Source organism: Condylura cristata, unplaced genomic scaffold (assembly GCF_000260355.1).
Source record: "Condylura cristata isolate star-nosed mole 26May11 unplaced genomic scaffold, ConCri1.0 scaffold00008, whole genome shotgun sequence".
Taxonomy (NCBI): Eukaryota; Metazoa; Chordata; class Mammalia; order Eulipotyphla; family Talpidae; genus Condylura; species Condylura cristata.
In genome coordinates this window covers 18,466,363-18,480,760 of record NW_004567109.1, presented here as the reverse complement: position 1 = coordinate 18,480,760, position 14,398 = coordinate 18,466,363, and the positions used below count along the sequence as shown (strand labels likewise).

Genomic DNA, 14,398 nt, shown 5'->3' with positions numbered 1-14,398 from the left:
AAAAATATATATATATATATATATATACACGTGGGCCTTCGTGGTGATGCAGGGGTTAAAGTCTCAGCACTATCAAGCTATCACTGGCCACTGGGACATGAGTTCTATCTCTGGCCAGTAAGCTGACCCTCATGGCACAGCAGACCTCTCCTGTCTCCATGATGCTCCCCTCAGCAGTATACTTTGTCAGTCTGCCTGTTCTTCCCACTCTGTCTCTGGTGAATTCTCTCACTACTCCTGACCTCTGGCCTGTACCCCAGTTCTGTGTGCTTAAATAAAATAAATCTTAAAAAAAAAAAGAAATAATCTGAAGACATTTTGAAAGTTTTATAAATGTTGATAGTATTACAAATAATTTAAATATGGTTAAAGCAGTCTGAAAGTAGAAATGTTGCAGGAGAGATTCATGTCCCTTTTGAGTGGCAGCTGGATTAGTTGAATTAGCTGATGTTTAAGGGTCCCAGAAAACCTTTTGTTACAGAAGCAAAAGGACGGAAAACCCAGGTCTTTGGGCTGCAGCCTCTTGTTAACTTCTCTGACTTCCTCTGCTGTTCTCTCTTTGTCCACTCCTTTCTAATAGTGCTGGTCTCTAGCTATTTCTCAATACACTTCCACTGTATTTGGTGGATAATACACTTCCACTTAGTGTTTGCTGCTTAGAATTTTAAAAAAGATTTATTTATTTATGCATACAAGAGCTAGGATGTAGGCCAGAAGTGTTGGGGTGAGAGGATTCAGAGACAGAGTGGGGAGCACCGAGTGAAATAGGGTGGGGAGCAGAACAGGCAGATTGATTGATATACACTACTGAGGGGAGCAATGGGCAAGACTGGAGAGGTCTGCTGCACCTATTGGGTCAGTCCCCCGGCTGGGGATCAAACTCGTGTTACAGTGGCTGATGGTCTGCTGTGCATTGTGGGTCCACCTCCCTGGTAAAGGATGGAACTAGCTGCTGCCTGCCCTGCAGTGGCTGTGGCTAGCTTCATAGTGCTGAAACTTAACCCCTTGAGCCACTAGCGAGGCCCCTGCCTAGAATTTTTTCACCCAGATATTTTAATGGTTTACCCTTAACTTCCTTCAGGTTGTTACACAAATGGCATTTTAATGAGGCCCTCTCTGACTACCCTATTTAAAATTGACTGTCCCTACATATCCATGAATAATATACTTCCTAATCTTTTATTGCGCCTATTTTTATTCATAGCACTTACTGTCATCTGGCAAACCATATATTTTATTTATTCCATTTATTATCTATCTTCCTCTAATAAGATAGTCCCTGGTACATAGTAAATGTTGAATGAATGATTTTTTTCTTTACCAGACCCCTCCTATTTTTCTTTTTATAGCAATTTATTTTTACATCATTTTGTACATTTTTTTTTTCCATCTCAATTGTAATCCCCGCGGGTCGGGTCTCCCATCACCAAGTCACACGTGTGCCATTACCATAACCCCGTGCACTTCCCTCCCCACCCCCTGCCTTTGATCCCATTCCCCACTGGGACCCCTCCTATTTTTAAGTAAGAAGACCTTTAGCAGGAACCTCTGGGTTCCACCCCAGCTCCCAGTATAGTTATATATATATATTATATTATATAGTTATATATTTGTTACAAATAAACTGGATTCAGAATTGAATCAGACTTGCAAATTAAGAGTGGTGTGGCAGGGCCCTCCCTGGTGGCACAGCTGGTTAAAGCACAGCACTACAAAGCTTAAGCCACTTCCACATGAGTTCGATTCCCGCCTGCCCCAGAGGAGATCCACATGGCACCACAGATCTCTCCTGACCTGCCTGCTGCTCCCCTCAGCAGTGTACTTCATCGATCTGCCTGTTTTGCTCCCCACTCTGTCTCTGGTGAAGTCTCTCACCCTCCGCATCTCTGGCCTGTACCCCAGTTCTGTATGAATAAATAAATAAATCTTAAAAAAAAAAAAAAAAGAGTGGTGTGGCAAACCTTGGTTAGGGATGCCATTCCCAGATCCCAGGCATGTGGGTTCTGTGGCCATGAACAGATCTTTTAGGACCTTGATTTTTCTTCTTGGTAATTGGGGGCTACTGCATGTATAAGGCATTTGGTAACATGATATCCTGTTAACTTGGCATCGTGGTGGCTGAGGTTCTTGGACTCTCCTTCTAGGGCTTATTAATAATGGAAGGAAAGTTCCCCTGATTTAATGCAGTGGTGCTGACTCCGTGGACTGGTAACTGCCTGATAGTCTCCATTCATTCATGCCCAGGCCATTCTGTTGCCAGCCCTTAACTTTACTGAAAATTCATTGTCTTTAATAGCTTCCCCTTAATTGCTGTATTTGGTAAATGGTCTCTGGGAGACACCTGATCTGACTGTTTTAGTTGAGTTCAAAGAGCTTTCTGATTCCAAAACTGATTCTTTTTGACTCCCTAGTGTAGCTGAGTTGTTTCTTTCTTTTTTTTTTTAAGGGAGCTTACTAATATCTCCGTTGCGGGTAACCCTGGGTAGAATGACTGTTGACTAAGAAACTCTTGGTGTTTGTTCCCTAGATTACTTTTGTTAATAATCAGCTTTATTCTTGGCCAGATCACTTAACCATTCTGAATCTGTTTTCTCATCTCTAGAATGGGATTAATTCTGCCTTGGGGTGGGTTAGAAAGTGAAATGATGAAAACCAGAATGTGGTATGGAAACAGAAGGCATTGCATGTGATCAGGAGGGGAGCACGGGTCCTGAGAGCCTGAGCCCTGGGCATTAGTTGGGTCTTCTTCTGTGGGTGACTTGAAGACTGAGCGTGCTCTGCCCAAGTCTGACACGCCCCCCTCAACAAGGGACTGATTGGGTGCAAACTTGATTTTCCTGCCTTATTTCTAGGTGGAACCATTTATCCAAATGTGCTGTTAATGTTTCTCAATTTGTTGAACTCTGATGCTTCTCCTACCTGCTGCTTTCCTCTGCGGTCTTGGTACCAGCCATTCTTTGTGCCTTGCACAGCTGTTTCTTGGTAAATAGGTGACAGGATTCTTTGAGAGTTTCTGTGATTGTAGCTGTGTTTGAAATAGAAAGCAGTCCAGGTCAGTATTGTGTTCCTGGATTGTAAAACTTTGTGTTTTTGTCATTTACTCTCTTCCCGGGGAACAATTTAGCTGTGTGTGAAGAGGAACATTATTTTTCCCAATGCTGGTGCTGTAGAAGGGCTGCCTCAGGGAGTGGGCTTCTCCCCTCAGAACCGGTGAAGGCCCTCAGCTGCCAGGACAGCACACTTTATCTGCACACCAGGACACTCGCGCACTCTGAGGCACAGGGAGGCAGCCGGTCGCTCCTCACAGTCTGATTTGTAAGCGTCGTCTTTGTCCTCCTAGTGTCTGGAGACAGTGTCACTCCCATGCTACATTCTGTGACCCGAGCCGAGGCGTGGCAGCTGTGGTGGGGTCCTGGGTAGGCAGAAACCCTACTGGAAGAGTGACTGTTCAGCACACTGGGCGGGGGCCTTTTACAGGAGCCAGTTTTCAGAGAGGATTTGGTTGCAGCTCTGCCATGTTGACCAGGGCAGCCACCTCCTGTGGCCACTCCAGGGTGTGTGTGTGTGTGTGTGTGTGTGTGTGTGTGAGAGAGAGAGAGAGAGAGAGAGAGAGATCTTTTCCTCCAGACAGGTGACTTTCCTTTGTATCAAGACCCACCCAGACTCCCACCAGACTTTCTCTTTTGTGGGTTTTGATCCTGACTGCCTTTTGAATCTCTTTCAGAGCTCTGAGCTCTTCACCCTGACCTATGGTGCTCTGGTCACCCAGCTGTGCAAAGACTATGAAAATGATGAAGATGTGAATAAACAGCTGGACAAAATGTGAGTGAGTCTCTGTGGGAGAGAGAAGAGGAGGGCTTCCCAGAACACTGACTCTGCAAGGTCCCTTAGCGCCCAGAACAGGGTCCCCTCTCACATGACCAACATTTGGGAATAGTCCACACTCAGCTCATTTGTTGGGGTGTTGGGATTATCCCCGTTTTCCCTTTACCGCCAGTAGTCTTGTGTTCAGACATGAGACATTCAGATCCCGCTGTATAGTCTGTTTTCTCCTTCCCAGGGGCTATAACATTGGAGTCCGACTGATAGAAGATTTCTTGGCACGATCGAATGTTGGGAGGTGCCACGACTTTCGGGAAACTGCAGATGTCATCGCCAAGGTCATTATCCTGGGCCCCTGGCCGTGCTGAAGGAAGCTCGTTGGGAGGCACTGCTTCCCACTCTCCATCTCCCTTAGACAGGCTCTTAGTATTCCAGGTGACGAAGTAGGCAGCTGTTTGGGCCAAAGAAGCCTTCCTGGTAGCTTGGGAATGGCACATTATGAAAGAAGGAAGAGTGCTTGAGACCATCCCCTTGGATTAAAGCCAGATCCCCTTCACGGTGACGATGTAGCAGAGTAACTGGGCTAAGCATATAGGCTGTGGACTCAGACAACCCTGGCTTCAAATTCTGGCTCCAATACTTACTAGGTCTTAGGTAAGTTACTTTTATCCTTTTTAATTACCAGTTACCTCATCTTTAAGATGAAAAAAAAAATAAGAGCTGCCCCGCCAAGTTTTAAGGAGTAAATGAAATAATGAATATGAGTATTTAGGTAAAATTAATGCAGCTAGCATAGCGTGTGTGTAGTAACTGCTGTTCCTAATGTTAGTGTTACGTTCAGTAGTACTCATGAAAAACACCTGCAGTTTGTGGCCTCAGTCGCCTGGATATGCCTAGCGTCTAGCGAGGGCTGGTGGATGTCTAAAGTAGTTCTGCCCCAGTACCCTGTGTTCACTTTCAAGAGGGCGTCAGATAGCAGGGAAGTGGCTGGGGCTTGTGTTGGCCGAAATGCTAGCTGAGGGCAGCCACCCATGCAAAGATGAGTGTCCCTTCCTTCGAGAAGGGGGTCAGTAAGTTGGTGCTTACCTGTGTTAGTAGGATGCTTGAAGGAGAAGATGCTTTTCCTTATTTTGCCTTGGATACTTAACAGTTCAGCACTCTCTAGGGGTCACAGTCCCCCCCCCCCCCCCCCCCCGCCAGTGCCATCACCTTCCCTGCTGCACGGCCCCTGCTCTCCACAGAGCTGCTATGTGTCCCCTGACAGGTGGCGTTCAAGATGTACTTGGGCATCACTCCCAGTATCACCAATTGGAGCCCAGCTGGTGATGAATTCTCTCTCATTTTGGAAAATAACCCCTTGGTGGACTTTGTGGAACTTCCTGATAACCACTCATCCCTTATTTATTCCAATCTCTTGTGTGGGGTGTTGCGGGGAGCCTTGGAGATGGTGAGTGCAGCGCTTTACTCTTTGGGACACCTGAAATCTAGTTGGGCTGGATAAATGTCTGAGTGAATGCGTGAGAGAAAAGGGAAGCTTTTGGCGTGCCCCAGTGCTTCGTGACCTGAGGTGGTGATGCGGGTGGGTGTCCCTGTGTGGTGACATGCTCCCTCCTCGGCTGGGAGGTAATGCTGCCAGCTCAAGCCCAGGATCGCCCACTCCTAGATTGGCTTATGGGTGATGGTCTTATTCAGGGGGTTTCTCACTGTTTCTCCTGTGGGTGAGGCTGCTTCTTGGCAGGGGAACACTGGAACTGGCAATCTTATCCTGTGGGAAACCAGCACCCCTTTTCAGACTTCTGTGAATCGCTCCCTCCTCAGTGGTTCCCTAGAAGGTGTAGTTAGGCAGCTGCCCCTTTTTTTTCTGTTCTCCAGGTCCAGATGGCTGTGGAGGCCAAGTTTGTCCAGGACACTCTGAAAGGAGATGGTGTGACAGAAATCCGGATGAGGTTCATCAGGAGGATTGAGGACAATCTCCCCGCTGGAGAGGAATGACCAGCCCCAGTCTGCAGGCAGCCGGCAGGGACACTTGTTGGAACCAGAAGTGCTCATTGCTCTCTCCACCCTCTAGAACTCAGTGACTCTTTAGAACACGGATGTTATATTTTCTTCTAACCTTGTTTTCATTCTCCATGCTAACAAAAAGCAGACTGATAGTCCATTTGCCCCACAAGTGTGCATATTGAGGAGGGAAATTCTTTGCTCCCCTTTTCTTCAAGGATGTAGTCATCCTTGGTTGGGCTAGAAAGACCTCAAGCCATTTTACATTCCTGTTTGAATTTTCCGAAGCAAAGCCCACTCTGACTCCATTAAGCGGCCAGCCTAGCACATCTCTCCCTGGGCCTCAGACAGCCATTTGTAAATGACTCTGGGCACCAGGGTTGTGGGCTTGGGGGGAGAGCTGGCAGGGGTGGGTGGGAGTTGCTCGCTGCAGTGTGACATGCTCCAGAGCCTGCCAGGAAAGAGGAGCCGGTTGTGCGGGAAACACTGACTTCTGGGAAGCCGCCCAGGCCTCACTCCTCCCTGCTGGTAGGAGGCAGCATCTCCTCTTTTTACAGAGGGTCCGTCCTTTTCTTATAAATTCTCAATAAAGATCATTCTTGAGTGAAATACCAATCATGTCTTATTTTCTTTTTGCTCAGCCCTGGGAATTTTGTTACAATTGGGTAAAGTGATCAGCTAAGCCCCTAGGTTGTGCCTTGATTTTACCTGGTGTAGGAATGACTTCTCCCCACAGAATGGAGAATCTGGGGGAACCTGGGCACAGATAAGAGCCCTTGGGGTTCATTTTTGGGTCTGTTATCTATAGAAATACCTAGGACGCAGACTTTATCCCAGACATACATACAATGAACTATCCTGGATTCTTGGCCACTAAATTTGACTAGAAAAACCATGTAAATACTCAGGGGGTACTAGCACTGTACTTGGTTAGCGCTCTGGTGAATTAGCTAATTCATAGTAATTCCATTCAGAGGAGAGGCCACAAGCTACCCAAGGTCAGGTATGTGGGAAAATTAGGGTTCAAAGCCCCAGCCAAACCGCAGAGCCCATTTCTTAGCACGCTCTGCTAATACCTGCTTCGCTGAGGGGCTGGGGGGATGGAGAGGAGCAGCTGCAGGCTCAGGGCTCCCTCCTCAGCCTCGTGGAGCTCAGGATATCATTTACTTTCCAGATTGATTTATTTATGCAGACAAGAACTGGGGTGTAGGCCAGAGGTGCTGGGGGTGAGAGGATTCACCAGAAACATTGGGGAGCAGAATAGGCGAATTGATTGAAACACACTGCTGAGGGGAGCAGCAGGGAGGAGAAGAGGTCTGCTGCGCCACGTGGGTCAGCTCCCTGGGAGGGGATCCGACTCATGCTGCAGTGGCTGCGGATGGTTTCATGGAGCTGTGCGCCACCATGGAGCCCCAGGAGATGGTGGTCAGGCCATATTTGGTGGCACTGTTTCTTGGGGACATATTCAGGGACTCCAGGCCTCCCAGGTTAGTAGACTGGCTAAGGTAGTGCATGAGCCATGACTCGGTCACACGCGGGAGGACTGGGGCTCTGGCCTCAGATGGCAGCAGTTTGCACAAGCCCTTCCTCCCCAGCTGGGGTAGGCCGTGAGAGGGAGAGGACACGTCTATATCCCTAAGCAGAGGGAGGCTCATGCTCCTCTGGGATCCCCCTCCAGGTACAATTTGGGGGACACACAGTTTGGTCAGCCTTGTCTGCACCCACCCAGGATATAACTGCGTCTGGCCACACCAGTTTGAGTGCATGGAGAGATGAAGGGGACAATTGTGGTGCCTAGATGTGAAAAGCTTTGTGGGGTGTCTGCACCCTGTTGGAAAGTGAGTTCATTACCTGTCTCTTCTCTCGAGGATCTTCATACTTCCTCTCCTTTGGGGACACCATCACCTTCCCTGCAGCCTTGTGTGTGGCGGGAGGTTTTGGAAATTTCCTTTCGCAGAGTTAAACTTGGGCAACTGTACGGAGTCGGCCTGTTGTGGAAAGAAAGCCTCCTGAGTGGCTTCCCATTAGAGCCCCAGAGTTGTGTGAGGTGCACCCTCGGGCCCAGGAGAGGAGAAAAGGAGCCCAAGGACTGTGGGCAACATCACCTCCTCTCTCCCAGGTGAGCCAAGTGCACAAGCCCCGCAAGCTTGCTTCTGGCTCACTGGCCATACCTGCATGTCCCTCTGGTTCCCAGCGACAGCCCCCAGCTAGGCCTTCCCTTTCCCTTGGAGATTCTGGCACCTCCTTCCAGCAAGAGGGGGCAGTTTTGCCTGGCTGTAATGGGAGGGACAGACTGAGGAGGCTTCCCCAAGGTTTTGGGGCGGGGGCTTTTGGGTTGTTGGGGGAATCCATGCCAGTGGCTTCTGGATTTGAAGGTCTGGACAAAGCTTTAAGAAAAACCCTCCCTCTGCAGTCTCTGGCCACCAGGGGTCTCCAGATCACTGCTGTGCTATCCCTGAGTGTGACCATGGGACCCCTGGTTTTCAGGATTTGCTAGACCATGCACCTGATGGAGCAAAATTGGAGCCAGGAAGTGCCTTCTTCCTCAACCATCCCTGTGGGACCTGAAAGCCACGCTCAAGTGGCCACTGGCTGAGGGCTGCCCACTGAAGCCAGGGCCTTGGAAAGAATATTGGTGAAGCTGAACCCCAGGCTCTCAAGCTGGCCTCCCAGAGTTCTATGTGCTAGCTCTGAGCCCTCCCCTAACCACTCCTGGCCCCCCATGTCCCCCCCAACTTCCTGAGTGGAGACCAGAGCATCAGCCAAGTTCCCTGATGTAAGAGTCCAGTGCAGACCCCCCAACTCCTCCAGTGATGTTTCTGTATTCAGGTTACACCTTCCCTGGTGGTTTGGCGACCTTACCTGTCTTTGTACTCCAAGGAAGTGGCAACTGAGGCCCAGGAGCAGAAATTGCATTAAGTAAAATTAAAATAGTCTCCTAACAAATAGTTCATTGTGGATTGGATGTGTGGGGGGGCAGTTAGGAAAAGCATCCTCCCTTCTCAGGAGCTTAAGTGCTACCATGTGCTGTTCCCTGGAAGCCAAAGCGCTGGTGGGAGGGAAGGGGAAGTGGTGGGAGGCGAGGGGGAGTGGTGGCAGGCTTGCTGTGACGGGTCTCCCGCCCTCCAGCCTTTGATGTAGGGCCAGGCCTGACCCCAGGACTGCTGCTGGCCACTGCCAGGGGAGCTGTGGGAAGCAGTGCATTCCTGGGGGCAATTTACACTCTGGCAGGAGGAGAGGAAAGTGTCTACTGTGGGGAAAAGGGTGGGATAGGGCCCTCGGGAGGTTGGGGGTATTTGGAGGAGGCGTGGAGGAGAGGGGTCACCTCTTCCAATAGGCTTGTGTGGAGGCCTCCTCCAGGAAGTCTCAGGGACCCAGAGCTGGTGAGGAACTGCAACCTATCCGCCAACACACCCTGAGCCACCCAGGTTTTAGCCCCAGAGGAGACTGAGAGAAGCAGTGGCTTGTCCCTCCTGGCTCTGGGGGCCTGACCTGGCAGCCACGAGGACTCTAGCACTAGGAGCCTAGAGGAAGGCTGGGAGATTGGCGTGATGGGTGCCGTGCCATGTGTGCGTGGGTGCCCACAACTGTTCACCCGCAGCTGATACCCGTGAGGAGTGATTCTATGCCAGTGCCAGTCTCAGCACTTGGCATGTATTTTTCAATGGACACTCACAGCAACCTTATCACCATTCCCATTTTGCGGCTGAAAAGTCTGAGATCCTCAGCTAAGCCTTTGTACAGTCAGGACTTGAACCCAAATCATCCAGGACCCAGGGTCTTGTGCAGCACATCGTATGTTACATATGCGTGTTTCTGTGCTTCACTGTGTGTCCTTTGGGTCCTTTGGGGAGTGTGTCTGGATGTGAGTTCCTTCAAATGAAGGAACAGGTCTGGGGAAGGTACAGGCCTGGGGTGGGAGCTTCTGTCCCATTCTGTCCCTCCATTGTATTCAGGAGGGCTGAATACAATGTGTGTGTAGAGGGTGTGGAGGACAGGCTGGAAATGAAAGACCGGACTCCCTGGTGGCGCAGGGGTTAAAAGGTCAAGCTGCTGGCAGCCACTGGATCATGAGTTCGATCCCCACCAGGGAGCTGACCCATGAGGCAGACCTCTCCTTTCTTGCCCGCTGCTCCTCTCAGCAGTGTGTTTCAGTCAGTCTGCCTGTTCTGTTCCCCACACTGTCTCTGGTGAGTCCCCTCAACCCTCTACAGCTCTGGTCTACACTCCAGTTCTTGTATGCATAAATAAAATAAATAAATTTCTAAAAGAAAATGAAAGGCAAAGGCATTGATCTATTAAGTGACATTAGACATTAAGTGACATTAGCTTTGTGAGGCTCGGTTTCTTCTCCTGGAAAAGGGGGAAACCAGGCCTACTTTGCTGACCGTTTGGAGCATGGAACAAGACGAAGCATGTCAACTTCCCTGCACACGCAAGTGTGCCCCTCGGTAGTTACGCGTACCATGACCGTCGGAGGGTACTGTCTCGTAAAACTTGTGTGTGGGTTTGTGTGTGTGTGTGAGTGCGTGCAGAGGTAATTTTGAGAAATCTGGGCGGCTCTGTTGTTCATCACTGAATCCCCAAGTATCTAGTATTTCTTTTCAGTACAAAGTGGGTGCTCAGTGTTTACCACCTGGGCTTTGACAGAGTGTGTGAGTGGGGTGAGGGCCCCAGAAAGAGGCTGTGTGGGCAGTATGGGTCGCCAAATAATATATGGGGCTCTGTGCAAAATGAAAATGCAGAGCCCCTAGGTAAAAAGTATGAAATTCACAATCTCCAGGGGGAGTAGCAAGCCTCTTTGAGGGGCCTTTGTGCCTGTGCAGCCTGCCCTAGTCTCCACTGACCCACGCTCACCCTAGCCCTGCCCTTAGGAGAGAGCCTCGGGGGCCCTGCCAGGGCCAGGGGCCCTGTGAGGAAGGGGAAGCGATGCTCATGTGGGCGGGCCAGGCGAGAGGCCCAACAACTGCAGACTTCTCCCCAGGGAGCCCCACACACCTCCCAGAGCTAGGCCCATGCCTGAGAGCAGCCGTTCAGGGGCTTCTTGTCTACCAACCAGGCCACTGGCTGGTCTGGGCACATGTGGTCACATTTAGATATTGACTGAAGCAAAATTGTTGTAAGACTTGAATATTTAAGGTAACTTCAATGTTCACTGCTTCACTGGGATTTTTGAGGCTGAGGCTGAGAATACTCCTGGGGTAGAAGTGAGGAGAACGGAGAGGACCACAGAGTGGTCTTCATTTCCTAGTCCCATAGGAGAGCTCTCCAGCGTCTGGATAGGAAGGAGGCGAGACAGAGGGAAGGGCATCCTAGGAACTGTACAACTGGAAGTCGGGTCCTCCAACGGGTGTGGAAAGTCAGGAGTGGGGGAGGGCAGAAGCACCAAGGCCCCTCCCCACACTATTTGCACACCCTGGGCCACACACCTGTGCAAACATCCCTCGCTGCCCTCAGCTTGCCAGACAGATGGAAGAGGTGGCAAGAGAAAGCTTTCATCCAGTCCCTCGCCAGCCTCCAAGTTGGGGTACCTAGAGATCAGAGTTCTTACTGGCAAATTAAAATAGAAATTTAGAAGGAAGGAGAGAATCATGGCAACAACAATACTGATCACTACTAAGTGCCTGGCTTGTGTTGAGGCTCTAAATTCACTACCTCTTCCAGGAAGCCCCATGGTGCCACTAGGAAGAGGAAGACTGGCCAGAAGTCAGCCCCCAGTTCAGCCTCTTCCTAGCTCGAGGACCGAGGGAGGGTGAATCAGTTGACTCCATCTGGGCCTTGGTCTTCCCATCTACGATGTGGGAACAGTAACACCAATCTGAAAGGATTGCTGTAATTAACCCACATGAGGGCATGTGGCAGGGAATGAGAGCCCTGCAGGCTTCGCCTTGCCACTGGGGACTATCATTATTCCTCTCTCAAAGAGGAAGAATTTGAGGTTTGGAGAAATGAGGTCACTTGCCCACAGTCACAGAGAGGCAGAACTGGGATGCAGACCCAGGTCGGCTGATTCCTCAGCCCACGTTCGGAAGCACCAGGCAGTGCCAGCAGCGACTCTGCCAAGGCGCTGCACTCTGCAGGTTACATGCCTTGTCTGGTTCAGTTCAGCCACCCCTGTGCTACTCCTGCTCAGGCCTGAAACAGTCGTGAGTCCTCTCTGACCTGCCTCTGATTCCTGTGACTGAGGGAACTGAAGCTCAGAGAGGAGCAGTGACTTGTCCAAGACCACACAGCGAGTGACCTCAAGCATTGCTGACCCACTGATACCCAGACACCACCAGACACAGACCAAAGGAGCAAGTCCCAGCCAGGTGGGATGGGGAGGCTGGCCGAGACCGAGGTGAACCTTGGAGGGAAAGTCTGCAGCCGCTGGCTCGGGTTCACTTCTTTCCTGCCTTGAGGTTTGCTGCGCAAAGAGCTGGGGGAGGAGGGGGCAGCTGCAAGGTGCTGCAAGACTGCCTCGGCCTCTTCTGAGGGTAGCTGCGGCCCACCTGGAGGCCCAGCGAATACCGGGGATCACCGGAACAGCACAGGCCCAAACACAGGAACCCGTTGAAAGGAAAAGGCGCTGCAGCCCTCCCTGCAGGGCACTGGACTGGGGAAGAAGGGACAGCCTATGCCTCACAGAACCGGGCTGGAGGGTGGTGGTTGGGAGGACTGGGTGTGTTTCAGCGTCTGTGCGTGTGCAGTTGGACGTGCAGTGGGGGCTGAGGCGAGGGGGCCTTTCCCCACCACAGTGACCCCCACACTTGCTTGCTTGCTTTACCAGCTCCCCTTAACTGAGCTCTGTCTCCCCTCAAAGAAGAGGGCACAACCAGAAATAAGTGCTTTCCATGGATTCATGAATCAAATCCTTACAACAAGCTTTTGAGAGCTTTTCAGATGAGGAAATGGTGGCTCAGAGGTGAGCTAACTTGCTCCAGGGCACGCAGCCGATGAGTGGTGGGGCTTGGACTTGAATCCACGCAGTCTAACTCCAGAGTCCATGCTTTCCACCTGCTGGACGGGCTAGTAGCTTCCACTCCCACTCCTCACTGCCCTCCCTAAACACTCGGCCCCCATCTGCTTCCCATCAAGAGCCTGATTTTGACACCAGCTCTGGGAGAGGGCCCCAGCTTTCTACCTCCACCAGTGGTGTCCTGGGGGTGCTCCACCCACCAACCAGGCCCCCTCTCTTTTTGCTGGCAGTACCCCAACCTGGCTTCTCTGTAGATCCTCTGGGCTGGCTCATGCCAGGAGGTGAGACCCGAACACCCTTTGTGATCCCCCTAATTTGAGGGCTAGAACACGAGTGGGCCCCAGCTAGAGAGGTGGGCGAGGGTGTGAGAGGCCCCATCTAGGAGAGGCGGGGCTGGTGTGTACCTTGGCAGGGGACAGCAAAGTGGGAGGCAGCAGTAGGAGGGGAAGGGCGGTGGAGGGAGCCCAGACCCACAGACAGGCAGGCTTGGGCCCTCTCTGTTCTGTTCTTTCTCACATAGAATACACAGAGGTGCCCCCCCCCTCCACGCTTTCTAGATAGCAGTTAATCTAAAAACATGCCGGCCCTCCTCCCCCTGCATTCACTGCCTCCACCACCTCCTCTGTGACTGTGGCACTGGCCTCTCTGAAGACTGGTTCCAGCCCCTGCCCCTGCTGCCCCCCAATCACCAGCCCCTAATTACAGGTCCCAAAGGACATGTCTGACACCTGATTCTGGGGCCTCCTTGGCCTTCTAGAAACACTCTGCCTTTGCTTTCTGAGACACTGGTCTCTTGGTTTCTCCCCACTTCCCCACTGGCTCCTCTTATAACAAGCCTTTTGCTTGTACATGTTCCCCACATCCTGGCTTGGGCTGCCAGGTCTCCCTGAACCTCTTTTCTGAGCATGGACCCTTGCGTAAGTCAGTCTCTGTACCCTGCAGATTCCTAATCTCTGCCCTGAGTGCTCACTCCCCCTGGGCTCATGCAAATCAATGCTCTGAACCACCACGCCTTACCAGAAACCTGGGCACTGTCCTTGATTGCTCCTTCTACCAGGCTCCTCACCCCCCTCACTGAAACCCTGTCTATCCTGCTTCCTTAATTCCTCTCACACTTGATTCTTTCTCCAGTCCCCACTCTCCACCTCTTTGCCCAAGCCAGGATGGGCCACCTGCTGGTGTCTGTTTTTATCTCCACACAGGAGGTCTCTTTCTATAGCACAGTTCTCATCAATCACCTCACTGTGCTGCTCCGGAGTTGTCTGTGGCTCTCCATTTCCTTGAAGGTGAAGTCTGCGCAGTTTCCACAGGGCCTGGGAGTGAGCACACAGGCTTTCCCCTCAAGGCCGACTGTGCCTCTCCCGGCCTGCCGGAGCCTGGTTCCCCTCAGCCTAGGTTGCCACCTGCAGAGAGAGAACCTCGTGGACTCACTGCTAGGGTCACAGCCCTGTGCTGCCCCTTCCCGCACTGACCACACCTCACCCTCCAGCTGCTGGGTCTGGGTCGCTCTGAAGCCTATAGCTCAGGCGGGCTGGGGCCGCGAACACCCTCTGGGCGCCCGCACTGGCACTAGCCGGCCGGGGTGTGCGGGGGGGAGCAGCGGTGTCTCCGAGGGGTGGG

The 14,398-nt window shown here is 51.5% G+C and overlaps 1 protein-coding gene across 1 annotated transcript in view; it reads left to right on the top strand.

Annotated features, from left to right (window-relative positions):
* The window catches only part of TRAPPC3 (trafficking protein particle complex 3), a 10,591-nt gene extending 4,153 nt beyond the window's left edge, over window positions 1–6,438 (top strand). Inside the window, exons 2-5 of the mRNA XM_004678797.2 lie at window positions 3,725–3,822; window positions 4,061–4,160; window positions 5,087–5,269; window positions 5,695–6,438. Of these exons, the coding sequence (XP_004678854.1) occupies window positions 3,725–3,822; window positions 4,061–4,160; window positions 5,087–5,269; window positions 5,695–5,814 (501 nt within the window). The 3' untranslated portion in view covers window positions 5,815–6,438. The remainder of the gene's footprint in view (window positions 1–3,724; window positions 3,823–4,060; window positions 4,161–5,086; window positions 5,270–5,694) is intronic.
* Window positions 6,439–14,398: the final 7,960 nt, after the last annotated feature.